The sequence below is a fragment of the Athene cunicularia genome, assembly GCF_003259725.1.
Source record: "Athene cunicularia isolate RWA chromosome 1 unlocalized genomic scaffold, athCun1 chr1_part1, whole genome shotgun sequence".
NCBI classification, from domain to species: Eukaryota; Metazoa; Chordata; class Aves; order Strigiformes; family Strigidae; genus Athene; species Athene cunicularia.
This window is the reverse complement of record NW_020799091.1, coordinates 107,677,329-107,696,944: the sequence shown is the minus strand read 5'-3', so window position 1 is coordinate 107,696,944 and position 19,616 is coordinate 107,677,329. Positions and strand designations below refer to the sequence as shown.

Genomic DNA, 19,616 nt, shown 5'->3' with positions numbered 1-19,616 from the left:
ATAATGGAAGTTTGTCAAAGACTGTTTGACAAGCCCCTTCACTTTGCAGAGGGCTAATATTGAGATAAAGGCTGCAAATTGTTGCTTTTATTTGTTTGTTTTAAAAATATACTTAAGCTGTAAATTGCACCGAGGGATTTTCAGGGCTCTGGACACATTTGTGTTTGCTAGTCAGATATAACAGTGCAAGGAAAAAATTTTTTTAAAGTTTAATCTATTCACATAGGGTGTTCTACCGTAATTGATTTTATAATCAAACCATAAAGAAGTCTGAGTCTTAAAAAAATGAAGATTGCAAGACTTGAAGTGAATGGAAAAAAAGCCCTATTTTTTATTGTAAATGAACACAGTGGAAGATTTCGCTTTCCCCAAATGACAACCTCAAGATGTTTTCAATCTATATGTTAAAAGTTCCATACACAACTCTGTAAAACACTGTTTTTTTCCTACGTGATTTGGTTTGTTTGCTCATGTGTTAAAAAATGCAAAGCATTCTGTTTATCTGAATGCTGGTATCGTATTTTGTTTAAAAGGGCAGAAGGGCTGTAGTTTTATCATATATATTTATGCATACCCTAATCAGGTCTTTAGGATGGTCTGCTCTTTGAATATTTATTACTAGACTAATTATTGAGCTTAATTATAATCCTGCATGCTTTTAACACATTAAAAACTTGTTTGAAAATGTTAAAGCAAAGTTTCATCAGCAAGTAGGAAAAAGTAAGCATGTTTACAAGCAAACCAGCCTTTTCTTTGTAAATAGATCTTGACAGTGAATTGATTACTTAGCTACCTATAAGGTGAAACCTTGCCTTCATTGGATTTAGAGAAGTCGGGCTTTCTTTCAGCGACCTATATAGCTGGGTTATTTATCTTCTTAGAGAATATTTGGCCTGCAGTTATCTGATATCAAGCTGTGATCTCATCAGCTCTCACACACTCAGCAGGGAGGGGCTAAGAAAATACTTCAATGTGAGATCTCTCAAAGCACCCTCAGGGCACCACAGCTATGGAAGGCAGTGTTTTAGTTGCTGAATATTTTCCTTTGGCAGTAATACTGACCCAGTGCCCCACAATGATGCCCATATGCCACAAGAGGGTCATTTGTACAAATGAAAGGCAAACTAATGATCTCGCTATGTGGATTTGGAGAAATTAAGTATTTCATAAATTGAATGTCCTTACATTTTTTTTTGTCTTCTTGCAGAGATTTGAGGCAACTGCTTTGGCAGAAATCTCTTTGTAGTTTTAATCTTTTCTAAGACAAGCAGAGCTGTATATTTTGTGGGTCAATTACTATTCGGAAAAGGTGATATTTGTAAGAAAATAAAACACTTGATAATTCAGCATATGCATATACCAAGTCAAAGAGCACATCTTAGAAATGCAATTGTATTTTCTGATAGACCATGGCGTTCCTTTATCATTATTTTTATTTCTTTTCCCCAACGCACTGCTTTGCTATTTAAGTGAAAATACTTTAACAAAGGGGAAGAAAAATAAAAAACCCACAACCATTTAAAATGCTATTTTACTAAAAACTGCCAGGCTGACTGTTTTACGAAAGCTGACTGATAAGCTGCCTGCCTAGGTTTCTCGGTCACCTGGAAACAAGTGGAACATTTGTAAAATATCTACCAGTTCTCAATGGAACATTTTTAATGAATCCAGGACCTTCACAGAGCACAATGACATTTGGAAAGGATCAGCTCAGAGTTAAAAAACAAAATAAGGAAATTCACAAAGGAAAAAAGTGATTTTCATTAACGAAAGGATAGAAATTCACCTTTAAGTATGAAAGTAGGAATGCCTTTGGCACAATGAATTAGATTCTCTGCACTGTACAGTTAGTCATACAGATGTGTACATTAATAGACCCCAAGAAAACAACACCCAACTTTTACCAGGATACACGTGAAGAAATGGTCAGAACCAGAATACCAAATTGCACTAGCAAATTGAATCAAGCCATTTAAAATCTGACAGGCTTTTATAAGCCCCTAGTGAATTCAAATTAAGGTTTTATGGGCTATTTTACTCCTACTGAAGTCAATGACAGAACTCTACAAGGAACCTTTATTGTGCCTTTCAGCCTTCTGTATTCTGGTCTCACTTTGAATAATGTCACTTTGCTACTTAGTGACAGAAAACTAAGAGAAGTAAAAAAAAGAGTTGAAATAGAAGACACAGGTTTCCCTCCAGATGCTGTACTGGAATTTCTTCCTAAAATGTGCTAGTTTTGTACCAAAAATGTCTTCTGAAGGACCTTCATGAAAATAACACTGGCAAGATGGGACAGGTACTGTGCATTTTGTTAGTTTGTGTTCAATCTTTGCAAATGTTCTTTACCAGTATCTTGGCTCCTAAGGAAAACAGAATTTTTATCTCAGTTCAAAACATAAATTACTTCTCTAGTCACAATTAGGCATGTTCCTCTATCAGATCACGTTTACACGATGCACCATTGAAAACACATTTTCTCTGTGTGAGCAAGTTGTGCAAGGCATCCAGGCTCAGACTTTTCATCACCTCATTGGCCACAGGCATGCCCACAGGGCTTTCCTTTCCTCCAACAATAGCTAGAGCAGAAGCGTAAGTAGGTCCAAGGAAATATTTAGATGGTAGTAAAACACTAACTAACGATAGAGTAATGTAACCAGACTCAATTATTTTGCCAGTTCTTCGGTCTTTACACAAAATTAGGTTTAGGAAAGTCAGATCTTGGGTTTCAACTTCTGTGGATAGGAGATATGATATTAAAGTATGTCTCCTCTCCACAAACAACTTCATGTTTATTGAAATTATGTTTTCCTGGATGTTAACTGATGTAAAACCTGCAGTGCTGAGATTATCAACAGTTTGAATGTGTATATAGTAATGGATTTTTTTAAGTTGTACAGGATTTGCAGCACACAATATCCAGCCAATATTGAAATTTCACTGCTAGGTATATCAGATAAGCAAAACGGAGATGTATGACTTCAGATTGGTTTCTGGAGTACAAATCCCCTATAGTGACAGGGTAATATTACTACCACTATACATTTTCAAATGGATGAAGCAAGAGAAATCATGGAAATCAAGTTCTGCTATAAACCACAGAATGCAAAACTTAAATAACAGCTAACCCCACACTGTGACTTTCTGAAGACCAAAAAAGACTAAGTAGGATTTCTTTCATATTGGTAAACAAACGAGGTTGCTTACTGAACACTTCAGTTTGGTGAATGGGTTGAGAATTAATACAACCACTTTGCTGTTACTTCAATTGATAGAAATACTTTGTAAAACATACTCTTTCTAGTGCCTGTATTATTACACGAGTAATTTTAAACGCCTCTCCATTAAAAACTTTACTGATTCAACAATAAGATTCTTATATTTATTCTCATTTCTATAATGGGAAATTCAAAGGGAAGCCACAGGAATCACAAACTGAAAACTTGGCTTGGTCACTTAGGATAGAAGAAATAATGCAAACTGAATGATTCCCAGAAATGCAAGGAAAAAAAATATTCATTTTTAATAGTGAGCAACATACTGCAGGGGAAATAATCTAAAATAAGTAGGCATAAGGGGATGAAAAAACACCTAAACCATATCAACCATACACTAAAAGTTAGATACATATTTGAAAAATTGTCTTCAGAAAGTCTAACATAGATTTTGTTACACTAAGATGTGCCAAATGGCAAAGCCAGATGGTTATAAATCCTCTCCATACTGCTGTGCTGGGGCACCACTAACAAACTTACATTATTTTCTGAACAATTTATAGGAAAAAAACATACTGATAAGCTTGATAAATAAGACAAAAATTAAAAGAGTTTTAAAAAGATTTTTTAAATCCTGATTTGGAAGCTAAAAATACAAATAAAGCTCTAAATATATGTTATAAATAAAAATCTCATCTGTTTGTTATAAAACAGGTTCAAATAGTAATTACATTTACTGTACCATGACTAAGTGTAACAGGAAAACAAAAAGGAAGAAGAGAAAAGTCTTAAGAAGAAGAAAGAAGACCAGTCAAGATTCCTGACAGGAAGATACATTAGACCAGTCTCTCAAGGGATGTTGTAGAAACTCAGTCCCTGCACCTCTTAACAGCAGAATGGTCGAATCACTAGAAAATATACAATAGGGAGCAATCCTTCACAGGTAATGAGATGGGGAACAAACCAACATAGGTTTGTTTTTTTTTTTTTTCTTCTGCTCTTACTTCCTACCATTGATTCCATACCACTTAGTGTTGTCCCTAGAAATTGATCTAAATCATTTCTTAGTTAGGAATGCTGGAGAGGGGCTGGGAGGAGATACCAAGAAGATTATAGTGATGGAGAAGTGCCTATCTGTCCAAGGATTAGTTGGAGTTTGCATCTGTGGCAAGATTTTACTTGCACATCTCTCTACAGAGACAACATTTTTATCTTTGGTCAATGATCTCTTTCTACAGGTCAGATGCCCATGAGTTTATGACAGCTATCAATTTCTTATGCAAATACTCATAAACTATTGCTGATTCACATGAGAGACACAGATTCAGCTGTGAAATAGCCACTCAGCCTCTCACAGGGCCTCCTGATACAGCATTCCAACAGACCTACCAAGGCTTAAAGGAGACAGCTAAGGTTGAGAAGAGTTTAGATTAACAACACATTAAAACTACAGATAACAAATCTACATTCTTTTTTGGCAGCTCTGATATAGACAGTCTGATAAAGTTGTAGTAGGTGGCAAGTCAAAGACTTCAAGCTACATAGAAATGTCCAGAATTGCCTCAAGAGGGTATTGGCAGACTTTGCCAATATTAGCTAAGAAGCACACATGAATGGAAGAAATTTGAAGCCCAGAAAACAGAGAACAGATGTTGTTTGATAACCGCAGCAGGAAACTTAGGCTTGTTGTAATTTAAAATTATGTCTTTAGTTCCTCTTTGCAAAGAAACTTCAGATTTTCTTCAGTGACAAAGTAATCAAACCAAATTCAAATTTCTGTCAGCTCAAATACTCTCTGCTGCAGTACAGTCTTTTCAAAATTGCTCTTAAAGTTCACTCAGAAGATTTAGATCATGAACAAGGCAGTTGACAAAAAATGCTAAAAACTGGTGAGGACCTATTGTATCTACAGGTGAACTACATTATCTTCTCATTTGCTTCTGGGATGGATGCCAGGATAATTATAAAATAATTTAGGGCCAACATCATTTATAGAATGTTTCCATAGATATTTTCACTTGGGAACTAGACAACTCTTTTGTTTGAGGAGTTAAACATGATATTTTTGTCTTCTAAAACATCTAATAAAATCAGTCTGCAGAAAGTATACACAAATACTTTCTTAGCTATCTATGGCTACGTGTATCGACCCAGCAATGACTGAGTTCAAATTTGTGTACTGCTGAAAAGAATATGTTCCATGTATCATTGAACAGAATACAATCTATGTGATTAACATTGATGTTATGAAAAAAGTATAACATTAAAAACATGGAGCATTTCTCAAACTTTGTGCAAATAACACTGAGTTACAATTTTTCCTGTTTACAACTTCTAGACTGCTCTTAGGAGAAAATGACTGACACACAAACCTGTTTCTCATTCTCATCACTTTAAAGCCTGGTGGCTGAGATCTGCCATCATTATGTTGAACTAATTATCACTCATAGAACAGAAGAAAATCTTCATCCTTTAGCTCCCACAGCATTATAACATGTCTTTGACCAGAAAAGTGCTTCCATTTTCCTTGGTTGCTTCACAACATAAAATGAAGTTGGCAAGATGAAGACAAATGGCACAATAGCCAACTGCTGATTGGCTAAAGTATTTTGTATATGTTGGAAAATTCAGGACATCCATCCTAATTGGCAGTGGACAGAACACTTTAGCAACTGTGACTGTGCAAGACAGCAATCTATCCATCGTGGGGTCAAAGGGTGAGGTCAACAGGATAGGATGGTGATGTTATTATCTGACATATGGGTTATCTTCTATAAACTCTGTCTATAAGACATATGACATGTGGTGAACTCTGAGATAGATATTAAAATCAGGAGCTCAACATGCTGAGCGGGTTGAACAAGCAAGAAAAGAGTTACTTATATCATAATTAAGTGCCTGTGTGGTAAAATAATTGATGTGAACACAGTAATAGAGGGGGAATTAGTAACCCCAGGATCAAGGTTTGATACCAATATAAATAGGGAAGGCAGACAAACAAAAAAAGAATAAAAATTATGAATTAATAGAACTTTTCAAGTATATGTAAACTCCTTTAATAAAAAGTACATTAAAATCAGACTACAGACACAAAGACCTGAATCACCTTGGCATCCTTTGGAATTTCTAAATGACATTGTCATAAAAATCGTTTCAGTTGCACTACAATTAAAGAATTTCTGGTATAAATCTGAGAGCACTAATTCACACTTGTTGGTTCTAAGCTCCTCAGTTATGTACAGTTGCGAAAAGGTACTGTGGTGTCAAAAATGTTAAAGGAAGGTTGAATTATTTTAGGAACCATTCACATGGGCATATAACTACAAAGCAGTGAAGAAATACATATAACTATCTGCAAATACACAGAGAGGAAAAACAAATATATGTATAGGAATAGAATATATTTTGTCGCTTTGTGCTAAATATTTCCTATATTAATCAAATAATTGAGTTAAAAATAAGATGCCTAGGCTTTTACTAGTACCATCCTTATGACCAAGAAAGATTTACAGTTTCTACAGTGGAATTTCAGATTTAAGAACTGTTACTAAAATAATTTTGAACATTCTGGCTGAGTTAGGCAATAAAGTCCTCTTCACTGTCAACGTGAACATTCCAAATCATGAAACTCATGCCAAAATAATAGAATTTGCTTGAAAATAGTGAAATTAGATATTGTATTAAAAAGTTCCATATATGGCACAGAGGAGAATTAATAAAACATTATCTTTTCTATGCCTCTGAGTTCACATTTTCAAGCCTTTCTTCACAGTTATGAGTGTTAGGATTTTTGTTTGGGATTTTTATTTTGTGTTTTTCAAGACTTAGCATTAAATAATAAAAGGAGGTAAAACTGCTTTAAAGACACTAAACTCATTACTCTAGTACCTGTCCTAATACAGAACTAGTTTCTTAGTGCTAGTTAGTAAAAAGATGAAAAATATATTTACATGGAGGCAAAGACTATCATAAATTCAATTTCTTCAAAAATTTGAGGAAGTAATTGGAAAAATCATCTGTGTCTTCATAATAGCAACAATTTTCAGAGTGTTTCTGGAATGCTCAATACATTCATTCTAGGTATCAGGCTAACTTGCTACCATGCCATTTGTTGCATTCAAAATGAAAGGATGAGTGTGAGATATCTGCAGATACAGAAAAATCTCATTTGAAAACCTGAGAAAACATTACTGGAACAAACCTGGAATTACAGTAACATTGCTCTCCATATTGTTCCTGTATGTAGAAGCTATCTTTAGCTTCTCAGTTTCTCCAACTGCTGAAGAGATTCTTCAGCTTTCCCTGATCTTACTTCTAATGTTTCACAGAGCAGACACAGCTTCATACTTAACTTCCTGTATAGAAAATGAACTGTGCTACACTTAATTAACAAAACAAAACAAATTTCCTGCCATGATACACCCCCTCTATTAAACAATGCTGCTACTTCACTTTCAAAGGTATGAAATATATAATTAACAAGTTAAAAATCCTAATGTTTTATGGAGCAACACACATTTTAGGTTCAAAGTCTATGCAAGGAGCTTTTGCCATCCATACAAAGGGTCATTGTAGTTAGTTCGCACAAGTCACATCTCAAATGCCAAAAAAAAACAAACCCTGATGGCAAGAGCCTATAGCAAATTTTTCCTTACTGGTGACAAAGGCTAAGGGTAGGGCTGTCACAGTCTGATTTCTTATTGTAAGATCTGGAGAAGGATGCCTGTTCCTCCAATCCTCCTGTCTCCGACAACTCATCACACACAGTCAGTTCCCCAGGGGCTACTGCAGCATCTGGCACTTCTGCTCTCTGGTGGCAGCTGCAATCATTTTCAGAATAATCTCCTAAAGGCGGCATCTTTATTCAGCTACAGATGTCTTCATTTTACATCCTGTTGGATTCCTCAGGCCCAACATTGCCTCTGCATTCTGGTTTTATCCATCTGGGTTAGTTTTTCAGTCATACCCTTATTTGAAAGGTACTGACAAGCACTGAAAAGATGCTGGGGAAGAATTTGTCTAATGGACATTCATCTGTTGGCTTCCAGTTTCTTTTTAATGATACAAATAACACCTTGAAAAACAATCTAAAGATCCAATGTTAAGTGGACCTCCAGGAGAAAGCAATAGCAAAAATTTTCTGTTTTATAATGAGTGCTCTCTTGTTTGTTTTCTACTTGCCACAACAATTTAATTGGTTTCTCTGGCTTCTCTCTTGATACAGTTATTACTTTGTCTGTATGGAGTCAGACAGATTATTTATGAGGAACCCCAGTGGCAGGGAAGGAGAATATTTCATGTACTTATACATGGCTTAACATAAATCATTTTTTCAAAAGTTACTTATTTCTGATCTCTTCCACGTTAACTGCTGTAGATCCAGTCTTGCATATTTAGAGGTGATTGGGGAGGAAATCATACATCAAAACTAGCATTCCCAGTGACATGAATACAATAATCTCCTAAACCAGAAAACACTGGTACCTGCATGAAGGCCTGTTGCAGCATGCAAAAAACTAAAAGGGCTCTGTAGATCTTCAGTATCTTAAAATAAAACTAATACTGTTTCAAACAGGCTACCTTACCATGAAGTTATCCTACTGAAAACCACCAAAATTACTGGTTTTGGCAAAGAAATCCACTTATCAAGATGGAAAATAACAGGTATTTCATTTTGGATAAGAAATGGCATTATGGCTGATGGTTGGTTTTTTTTTTTCTTTTCTTAGATATCAGATATAAAGGATCTGTTACAGGTATTCCAAATTATTTTGCTGATGGTTTCTCTACCATAAAACTGCTTTTTATAGTGCCTTGTTCTCAGATAACTTAAACATATACTCTTCATAAGCACTCCTCCTCCTTTCTTTGTTGGTAACAGACAGTCAAAAACCAATCAATTTTCTTCCAAACAATGTATGTTTCAATTTCATTAAATTAATTTCATCATGTTAAAGGAAAATTTGGGCTTAATTTAAAAGTCCTTGTTAAGTGATATTCAGTAACTAATACTAATTTTTATTAAAAAAATATTAGTTCTACATTTATTCTTTTTTGATTTGTGTTAAAAAGAACATCTGATGTTATCCTGATGCTGTCTTTCTGGTAAATAGAGACACCTTTTGAAGATTTTTGTTTATTATTATTATTATTTTTGGCTAGGACCTCCATCCGTCACCCTTCTTTAACTGACATTTTTACCCTGTTATTATCCCTAATATATTCCACTGAGGGTTTTCTCTCACTGCAAAGAGGGGGAGGAGATCAGCCAAAGGCATACCCCCAACAACTACTGCCTTCTAAGCCTGCTCACTAGTCAGAAGTGGGTCAAATGGTCCTCACATGAAAGCATCTAACAAGGTCCCAAAGGAGGCTTCCCTTTAGTGGCAGCAGTGAAAAACACTATTTCTCTTCAGAGAAAATGGATACCGTCTTCCTGTGCACAACTGAGGTACTGATACTTGCCACTTTGAACTTGCTGTATTCCATGGATGCTTTCTGAAATGTTTATATCATTTTGGGAATTAAGTCCCCAAGATGAGGGACTCCAAGCAGTTGAAAAGGATCCGTTCAGAGGCTAAAAATTCTGAAAACAATGGAGTAAAGCTCAGAAGCTTGGCACTGATTTCCAGAAAAGCATCAAGGACAGCTTCAAATTAAATTTTTTTGAATTAATAAATTGTGGGGGGTTTTAACCACATTCTGTGCTTACTGAATTTTATTTGCCCTTCCCCCTTTCTTTTTGCTAATTTAGCCTGGATTCAGATTTCATAGAGAGACTTCTTATGGTGATACAACATGAGGCAGTCTGAGGTGAAGCAAAACAAAACTGATAAAAGATAAAGGAGTAAAACAAATTGTTTGACTCCTGTAGGATGGGTGGATGCCAGGTTTTAGTAATTAGGGTCATATGTAAAGATCAAGGAGGATCGGATCAATTAAAGAAACTGTAAAAAATTGCATCAAATCACCACTCTGCAGCTGAGTCAGAGGCTTTAGTGAAAAAAGAACTTCACACAAAAGGGAAAATCTAACAGTAATCATAGGATAAACCTCACATACACATCTGCATTGACACAGCACACAATTCCTGCAGTCTTATGCACTTTCATATGCTAGAACACTCGCAGGTCATTTATTAGCTATATGACTTTTTAGCCTCAGTAGTAAAGCTTTTTGTACTACAGGTCTACTTTCATTAGTTGCACAGTCACCTAAATTGGGTAGACTTAAGTAAGGAATAACCTTGCTCTTGAACAATTTTTTCAAACTACTGTTTTCACTTATTTTTGGCATCACAAAATTATAGCTTTCAAATATATGTTTGTGTATGAGAAAATGGAAAAAGCTAAAAGAAAAGGTCATAGAAGAAAAAGAGAGATACACCACCCTCCCACCCCACCCCATCCCCCTTTAAATCCCATGAAATGAATGTTTAGCTCAAGGATTTGCTGTTCATCTCAGCGCCCCTCAAGCCTGAGGCAGGATTAGTCCGGACTCATGTTTGAACAACTGGAGAAAATCAATGGATTTCACCTTATTAATAATTAAAAGCCTAATTCAGACTTTCAAGTGATTAAAACTGTGTACAAAATGTATGAATTATCGTAACTGGAAATGCACATGTGCAAAAGGTACTTTGAAACAAGCAACATACTAAAGGAAAAGAGTAATTTTCAGGGTATACTATAGTAGTTAGAAGATAAATAAATGATTTAGCATAGTGCTAACTAGGTATTTACATGTAGCTAAACAAATACTTTACATGAAGGTTAATGAAAACCTTAACTAATTCTTAGGTGATGTTACAATGTGTAGGGTAATTGAAAGCTGAATCACATTCTCTCTACAGTATATCTGTTGATAGCCTATTCCATCATTAAATAGACCAAGGAATGCATGAGAGGAAAATTACAATTTGTTAGACTAATGGAAGTCTTTTAATAGTAGTAGCCATCAGATAAGTATTGAAGAAACTACTGTATTTCTTCTTCTCCCTCTGTGCACATGAGTAGCAACAGCCAATGCTTTTGCACTGTAAGAATCTTGCCTATTCAGACACTATTAGAACACAGCAGGATGCACCATGACACCTGAAAGCTACGTTGAAACTTTAAGAAAGCCGTTCAGTTTCATCACTGAAATGAATAGATGTCCTACTTGCTGTCTCAATAAGCAAGCTACAACTTTGAAAGTTCAAATATCCTGGTTTGATTTAATTTTAATTTCATTTACACTTTGCCAGTATCATCTTTACATGACTATCTATGAAAGGGACTTCTATGCTATTTAGTTTGGTCTCCCTTATGTTGCAGGACAAGGAAGAAAACTCCTATACTGCACAGACTTACAAATGTTACTTAAAATATTTCAGCCATTGAAGCATTCAGAGACAGAAGGATAGAGTATATGTGGGTACTTGAAAAGCCAGTAAACTTATTAGATAAAATGTACTTTGATGAACCCGTGAAAGCAAGCCAATGTCCATACTGTCAAGAGAACCAGAAACTTCCTTTTGTTGTAGGAAAAATTCCTTTTAAACTCCAAGCATGAGAACAAGACACAAACTCAGCACTGAGAGATTTCTTTGTACACTTTCAGAATACATTTTCACTGTGCATCATGCACACAACAGTAATGAGACATGCAAAAGGAACAGCAGACTAGAAGTGAGAAGTGTGGGATACATATATATATATATATACACACTATAATATATATATGTATACTCTCTCTATATATAAAACCACACACACATTTATGTAAGTATATCAATGGACTTCAAAAGCTGAAACTGTTTCACAATTTACATCACATGTTGTATGCCTCCTCTGCAAGATCAAATTATGCTCTCTCACAGTTTCCATATAGTCAAGCTTTGTGCCATAGATCTAGCCCATATAAATCACCATGATCTATGAAGTCAAATGATCCCTTCAAGCCAGCTGCCAAAAAGAGGACGAACATTTCACGGAGCAGGAAGCGCTGTTCCAAGTTTGGCACTCAAGCCCTCTCCCTGTGCTGAACTGTCAGTTTGTCTGCCTGTATCTCATTAGATAAGGATGTTTGAGCAGCTGCTTGAAAAGTTTTTAGAAATACAATTTTTTCTTGATAAAATCCAAATCTACTTCCTGTGTCAGCATCCCCCATTGCTCTGAACAAAATCTATACTCACTGCATTGAGGTCAGGCTTAGCCCTTCTGCTCTTTTTCCCCAGAAAGCCACACTTGTCACTCGTCTTTCTGGCAAGAGTTAACGAGCCACTCCTGCCATAATGAATCAGCAGGAATCAGTAAGCATCTCCACAGGGAAGTATAACACTTGCTAACAAGACAGATCTACAGAAGAAACCTTTGCCCTGCTATACAGTGGATTTTTTATTTATTATTCCAATTTAATTTGGAGTGCACAGATGACAAGAATCTAGGAAAATGGGAAGACTTGAGAGTCTTTATAACCCTCAGGAAGAGCTAGGGTTTTTTTAGTTCCTCTTGTACACATCACTGGTGTATTTTTAGCTGTACGATGTCACATTAAAAAAAAAAAAAACAACATATAGGGATTCATGTATTTGAATTAAAGCTAAATTAAAGGCATAGCAACTTCTTCTCACAAGATTCTGCCTTTCTCCATTTCCCTGCCCCAACAGCATTTTTCAAACCCTTTCTTATTATGTATACTACCTGCTTCTCCTGCCTCCCTCAAAGTATTACCATCTAGCCCATAATTACCCATCTGGAATTATAAAAACAATTGTGGTGTAGGGAAAATTCTATCAAAGAGACAGTCAAGTGAAATTAAAGTTGGCAATTCACAGAATATGTGTAGAAATTGCATCTGAGATGCTGCAAAACTGCTCACTTGACGAAAAAAGGAAAATTGGAAAATTAGTATAAAGGAAATGAAATGCATCGCTGAGGGATTTGACAGTGAGAAAGTACACGTTAATGATAAATTCAGACAAGATCATCGGGTAGTGGAATTTAAACCCTGCCAAGCATAATTCTGCCAATAGTGAACTCTTTGGCAGCTTTCTAAACATGGCAGTATCAATCGACATGCAATTCCATTGTTTTAATGCTGACCTAAACCTGCTAAATCCCCTTTCCAACTCCAAAAGAGTTACTTTTCAGGAATTTTACTCATTCACAAAGATTTTTACAGTTTCCATTTGGTATACTGAGAGTTTATTTCTGATTTACAGTCAATTTACTGTAAAAGTCTGGCTGTAAAAGGACATAAACTGAAGAGCTGTGGTAACATCCCAGCTCAAACTGGAATTTGGCATTTATGCTCAACACAGTAAGAAAGATTATCTGTAGATAAGTATCTTCTACAAAACTGAAACACACACAGCTTTCCTCCTGCAGTTTTGCAAAATAGCCCTATTTCTCCCTATGAAACATAAAACATAGGGAAAACCTGTGCTGGAGACGGTTACTTTGAGTTGGTTTATCCTATTGCCATCTTCACTAGCTGGCTACCAGAAAATAATATAATTTAGGAAATAAAATTAACATTCAGCACAAAGAGCTGCAGATTGATTACACTCTATCTTCACAAGTATTAAAAATATTTAAGCAGTGAAAGCTAATTCTTGTACTGAAAGGGCATCCAAACATACAGCAGGTCATTATAAACAGCAGAAACCTGACTCTACTGAATTAAATAACTGAACTTCCACTGACTCTGACAGGGTTGGGTTTCACCCACAGTAAGTGAACAGTATTTCTTATTCCTTTAAGTTACCATGTTTAAAAGGGCTCTACGTACCTATGAAGCCTATCATAGTGTAAGACAAAGGCAATATAAATATTAAACAATGTTTTAACACTATTTAATTAGATATATCCTTTTTCTGTTCTATGTATTTCTTATTGTTCTTTAAGTTTATGGATTAACCTGATTTTGCTTCAGCACAAATCAGGATTGATTCTAGTGAAGAACAGGAGAACTTCTTTTCATACTTGGTAGCTTGAACGGCATTTAGGGTAAAAAGACCTGATCATATGACTATTTGTCCTTTTCCAGATAGTGTTACTTAGCAGCAAAACCCCTCATCTGACAAAATCTGTGACTGCTACTCAGCAGATTTCCAAAAGCACAACAGCAAACTGTTGCAGGCTGTATGCTGGGTCATATTCAATGCCTTCATGCTTTAACACCAAGTCCAACATTATCCCTGTGAAGCATCAGCACTGAAGCTCACAGAAATAAGAAACTAACCTTTCTTAGAAATGATGGGAATCAATTCAGAGAATATTGGAGCAACTTAACTATATTGTCCCAAAAAGTTCTCTCAGAAAGGGAGCTGAGCAGGAAAAAACAAAAACAACTTCATGTATAGATGCAATCAGATTTCAGATCACTTATATACCATATGGACGCAGCATGCTACAAAGGCAGCAAGAGAAGCATCCAAAACACATCAAGAAGAAGCTGTCAGGACTGGGGGCAAGGCCAGCCCCCCCGCTGGCCCCAGCCCAGCTGGGCCAGGACTGCAGGTGCCAGTCCCTGCGATGCCGCAGCACCCCTGACCCTGCTGTCCACACTGACCAGCCCCCAATGTGGGCCCTGACATGGCAGAAGGAAAGGGTCAAGCAGGTGGAAGCAGAAGATGGAAGAGGTGGGAACCTTAATTTTTCTCTTTGCCAATTTGAGCTTTCTCATACGACCAGACCTCATGCCAAAAGGCATCGAACAGTAAGCCTGGCATTCTGCCACGCCTGAACCTTAAAAGGGTTTTTGAAATACACTATAATATGCAGTTCTGACCACTTGAGGCCATCCTGACACTGAAGTACCAAATATCTACACTTCAGTTCAACAGCTACAGAGCTTGTGCAACAAATGCTGCTTTCCTCCCACTCCTTGCTCCTATTTTGATGCCACAGTTGTGCCAGCACAGTAGTTTGTGGGATCACACTGTGACGCAGCTCAGGCAACCTAATCTACCAAACCTCCTTTTGTGTCCTTCCTAAAAAATATGCTGAGTGACTGCTCGGTGGAACTGAGCTGTGGTTCACAGTGTGAGGCCATGTACACGTCTGCCAGCACACCTGAGGGAGCCGGTGTGCCATAGCTTGGCAAGAAACAATGGATGCAGCAATATTTCCAAAGGGTAATGCTGCCAAACATGGAAACTTGCTCATAATTACAGGCTGTTTAGCATAGCCTTTCCATATTTCATGACAAACTGCCTTTGTCATTGCTCTCTCTTTAGTACAACCAACCTGAACTGTAATTTGCACACTCTTCCAGAAGCCAAATCTCTGTTCCCTAGTCCTGCAGTTAAAGACTCTAATAATCTCTTTCTTATGATCCAGTTTCCTACATTCTTTTATTTGCTATGTTTTATCCTTCTTTTAAATTTTAAACTGAACAATTATGTTAGTGCACAGAAGCTGCATCATGCTTTAGCACCGTATAACAGTCAAGCAACTTCCTGGTTGCTCAACTAACAGCTGACGAGGGAATGCTTGAAATACATGCTGCAGAAAAGGATTCTTAAAACCAAAAACCTTTCAGTAATTACATTCAAAGATGACATGTTAAAAAAAAAAAAAAAAAAAAAAAAAATGTTGAGCCGTGCTCCTTTTTTACACCAAACCAGTCAGCCATTTCTGACTTGTCTGCCCTCAGGTCTGAAGCCTGGTTTCCACCAAAGCACAAGCCCTGCTTTATGTGTAGCTGTGTTTTGTCTTCATGTGTTGCAAGAGAGCAGAGCTGTCAGGTGCACTAACCAGTGGTCCCATTCGTGTGCATGCACTGTGGCAACTCTGGACAAGCTGAGGAAAAGGTTAGGACAGGCAGGTTTAAAAAAAGCTACCTAAAAACAGAAATGGGGAAATGGGAGTTTTGGAAAGAGTCCTTACGTAAAGTGGCTGTACAGCTGCCTTCCCTCTGATGCTATGTCAGTGCACTAATTACACAAACACATCATTTTTTTTCTTTAAAAAGTCTTCGCTTCAAGCAGTCGCAGGTCCAAACTTGTGATTATCTAGCTGTGGGTGTTGTATATGCTGTAGTACTTGCCTCAAGGGAATGACAAATGTCAGTAAGATGCAAAAAATAGACCCAGTGTGAAATCAAAGGAATACAGGAAGTTTAGAAGGCATCATTTAAGAGCTCCTCATGCAGAGCTGCTCAACCAAAAACAGCTATGCAATATACCTCAGAAGATCTAAGTGAGACACAAGAGACTGAAAATCTGATAATGGCTTTAAGGGCTGGCAGGGCATCCTGGAATACTTTAAACCTCCTATAGATTCCATGGAAACAGGAAATGTAAGGACACCGTCTTAAGTATTTTAAAAGTCTGATTTATGAAGAATTCTGGAGAAAACACCGGTATCTTGTTAGGAAAAAAAAATTACCCTGTGATCTCAAAGTCTTTGAGTTGAAGGGAAAAAAGGGGCATCAAAAGACCAGGGTTTATCACACTTGCCATTTGGGACTGTGCTAATCAGCAGAGGGAAACAGAAGCACATTCATCTTTGCACAGACTCGCCACTGAAATAATCTCTGCAACACCCATTGCTCTGATAAAAAGGACACTTTAGCCTAACACAGCTTTAAGGCCAAGCAGTACACGAAAACAAAGCACAGTTATTTCTGTTACTTCTTTGGTTTCCCCAAAATCCCCATCTGCTGGTTTCTTTATCATTTTTTTCTTTCAAATCTTATTTCCTTTGTGTTCCTTTATTTTTCAGTTCCTCTATTTTATGCATTACTGAAACCATTTTCCCTTACTTTTCTATTTACTTCTGCATCTCTGGTCACCAAAACGATACCTCTTCCTCCTCTAAAATAATCTAAATCCAAACATTTTAGTACTATGACATACATAATTAGCTTTTTCCCTCTAAAATGAAATAGTCAAGAAAAAGACAGTTATGTCTTGTAGCTACGATTTCATGACAGATTCAAGAACACAGATTCAAATCAGGACTTCGACAGTTCATGACCACTGAAAATCCAACCTCAGAAAGTATTATAGAAGCCTGAATATTACAATAAAACAGTACAAAACCTGGAAAAAGGTTCTGTACCATCTTCCCCCTAAAAAGGGAAAAAAAGAGGCCAACTTTGGTAAGAAAACTTCTTACAAGGGGAATGCAAAAAAGAGAACATATGTATTTCATCCTAGACAACAAATCATACTATCATTTTCTTTGGCATTACCAGAATGCAAACTCCCCCATTTGCTTCTGCCCTGCCACGACCCACTCAATTTACATCCGTGTACATAATAAAATTGAACTCTTTGCTTTATCCATTTGTAAAAGCTGTCCACAATCCCAGAAGCACAGATATCACTTTTATTTCAAACAATATCAAGCAAAATAGAAGTTGATTTTTGCATATTGGTAACAAGAAAGGTCAAAACTTTAATGTAAATTGGCAAAAAAAACATTAGGAAGCTTCATGAAAAATGAATGCCTGCAGTTGTTCCACTTATGAATATGCCTTTTCCAATTTTGAAATACACAATACTGCCTCTCAACTGCTTCAGGAAGCATTTAACCATTTTGGTTGCTTCAGTCTGATAGAGTAACATCAGTAAATAGATTATTCTAGCCTAAATCTTTGGGTATGGAAGAATTATTAAGAACCTTTTGTGCAACCTCATGACATGTTTATTTGGAAATTTGTATTTCCAAATACAATGCTGTATCAGAAAACAAAATTCTGCTCATTTACTCAAACTGGACACCTGACTCTCATCAGAACAGTGCAGCATAGCTGATAAAATACCTCTCCACATCAATTCCCCTCCCCCAGTTTGTTACCATGCAGTCCCACCTGAAATAGAATATGAAAACTGTGTCAAACGTCTTCATTATGTTTCTTGTTCTATTTTCTAGACCCAAAGGTCAGCAACAAACATTTTTGGAACCAAAGCCCCCTGCTAACCATGAAGCTAAGGTGAACTATAAAATCCTACATTAAATACTGCAAAGTTCTGATGAAATGGAAAATAAATGCTGTTATTTGGTCACAGCTGTTCTATTCATTTAAAGTCAAGTCACCTTTACAATTATCCAGGAATTTCAAATGAGTCAGAATTGTTTTTAAAAAAGTGTGCTAGACAAAGTACTGGGAATGTTACTACACAAACCTAAGATGACCACACTTCTCATCTTGTTGAACCATTAATCATCCCTCAAATATCTTGGAGATCTTAATTCAAAGAAGTAAAAATGAATGTAGTATAGCTACAGATGAACTGAAGGGACTGTACACATTACTTTTTAATATGCTTCTGTGGTCTGTGGCAGTGTCACTTACCCAGGACAGTGACCTGACCAGGACCTATTCATGTATGACACGTACTGGCACCTACAGAGGCACTGCAGATAACTGCATGATTCTCTGATCACACAAAGCTACCAGGGATTCAAGGCAAGGGTCACAGTTATTTCTGCATGCATACCCCGCAAATGGGGAAAGGCCATAAGACAGACAGGACAGGTAGAGTCCATCCTTTTATCCAGAGATACTTATGTTGAATTCACATCAGTTGCCACCCCTGAAAATTAATCTGGAACCAAAATGAAACGTACTCTAAAGTTTGTTTTCAGCTGAGTTTTCTTACTGAAAAAATAATCTCCATCCTAAAGTTAATTATCCGTATACCCACTTCATTGTATACTGAATGGCCTTAACATTCAGCCTCAGTGAGAATAGCTGAATCAGGAAAATCTGGTTAACATTTCTGTAGAAAACTTCATCAAGTTCCAACACCATTTGACCAACAGTTAGGAGCAAGCAGAGTTGGTGGGCCACAGCGGCCAGGTGAATTGTCGTTGATACCTCGCAGGGAGCTGACACAGATGGGAGCACACGCTGCCCTGTTTATGGCTGCAGTCAGTGGTGGTCAGTGGCACACTGACAAAACTGGGTTAAAGGGGGTGCTGATCTGATCTGTTCTGACAGTGACTGCAGTCTTAAGATAAAGCGTTAAAGGAACAGCACCAAATCCAAATTGCCCCCAGATATATCTTTTGAAAAGGCAATCTTTTCAAAAGCAATAGGAGGAGGAATTATAAAACAAACTCCCAAACCTAAGCATATCAAATCATCAAAACCAGTGTAAGTGCCTAAAAGAAAACTTTTATTTAAAATCTTTATTGCTTTGTAAATATAATTTTTTTTTTTAAATCTTACTCAATCTGTGTTTTATAGTGGCATAATTTTAACAACATAGATTATCACTCTACAACATTAAAAAGCATACTATACTGCTGCGGTTTTTGGTCCTACCTAGTTTGGTTTAGTACGTGACAGGATGCTCTGCTACCCGTCTCACTAAATAAGTGATTAAATACTTAATACTTGTATTTTCTGTTGCCAAATTATGCCAATGTGAATGGGAAAAGGCTAGTGAGAGAAGCGTGA

The 19,616-nt window shown here is 36.7% G+C and overlaps 1 protein-coding gene across 11 annotated transcripts in view; it reads right to left on the bottom strand.

Moving 5' to 3' along the window:
- ROBO2 (roundabout guidance receptor 2) overlaps nt 1-19,616 on the bottom strand; it is a 1,105,399-nt gene that overhangs the window by 204,267 nt on the left and 881,516 nt on the right. The window contains exon 1 of one of the 11 annotated variants that reach the window (XM_026845389.1): nt 12,391-12,434. The exons of the other annotated variants lie outside the window; for them this stretch is intronic. Within the exon in view, the coding sequence (XP_026701190.1) occupies nt 12,391 (1 nt within the window). The 5' untranslated portion in view covers nt 12,392-12,434. Of the gene's footprint in view, nt 1-12,390; nt 12,435-19,616 lie in introns of those variants that run through there. 11 annotated transcript variants of the gene reach the window in all.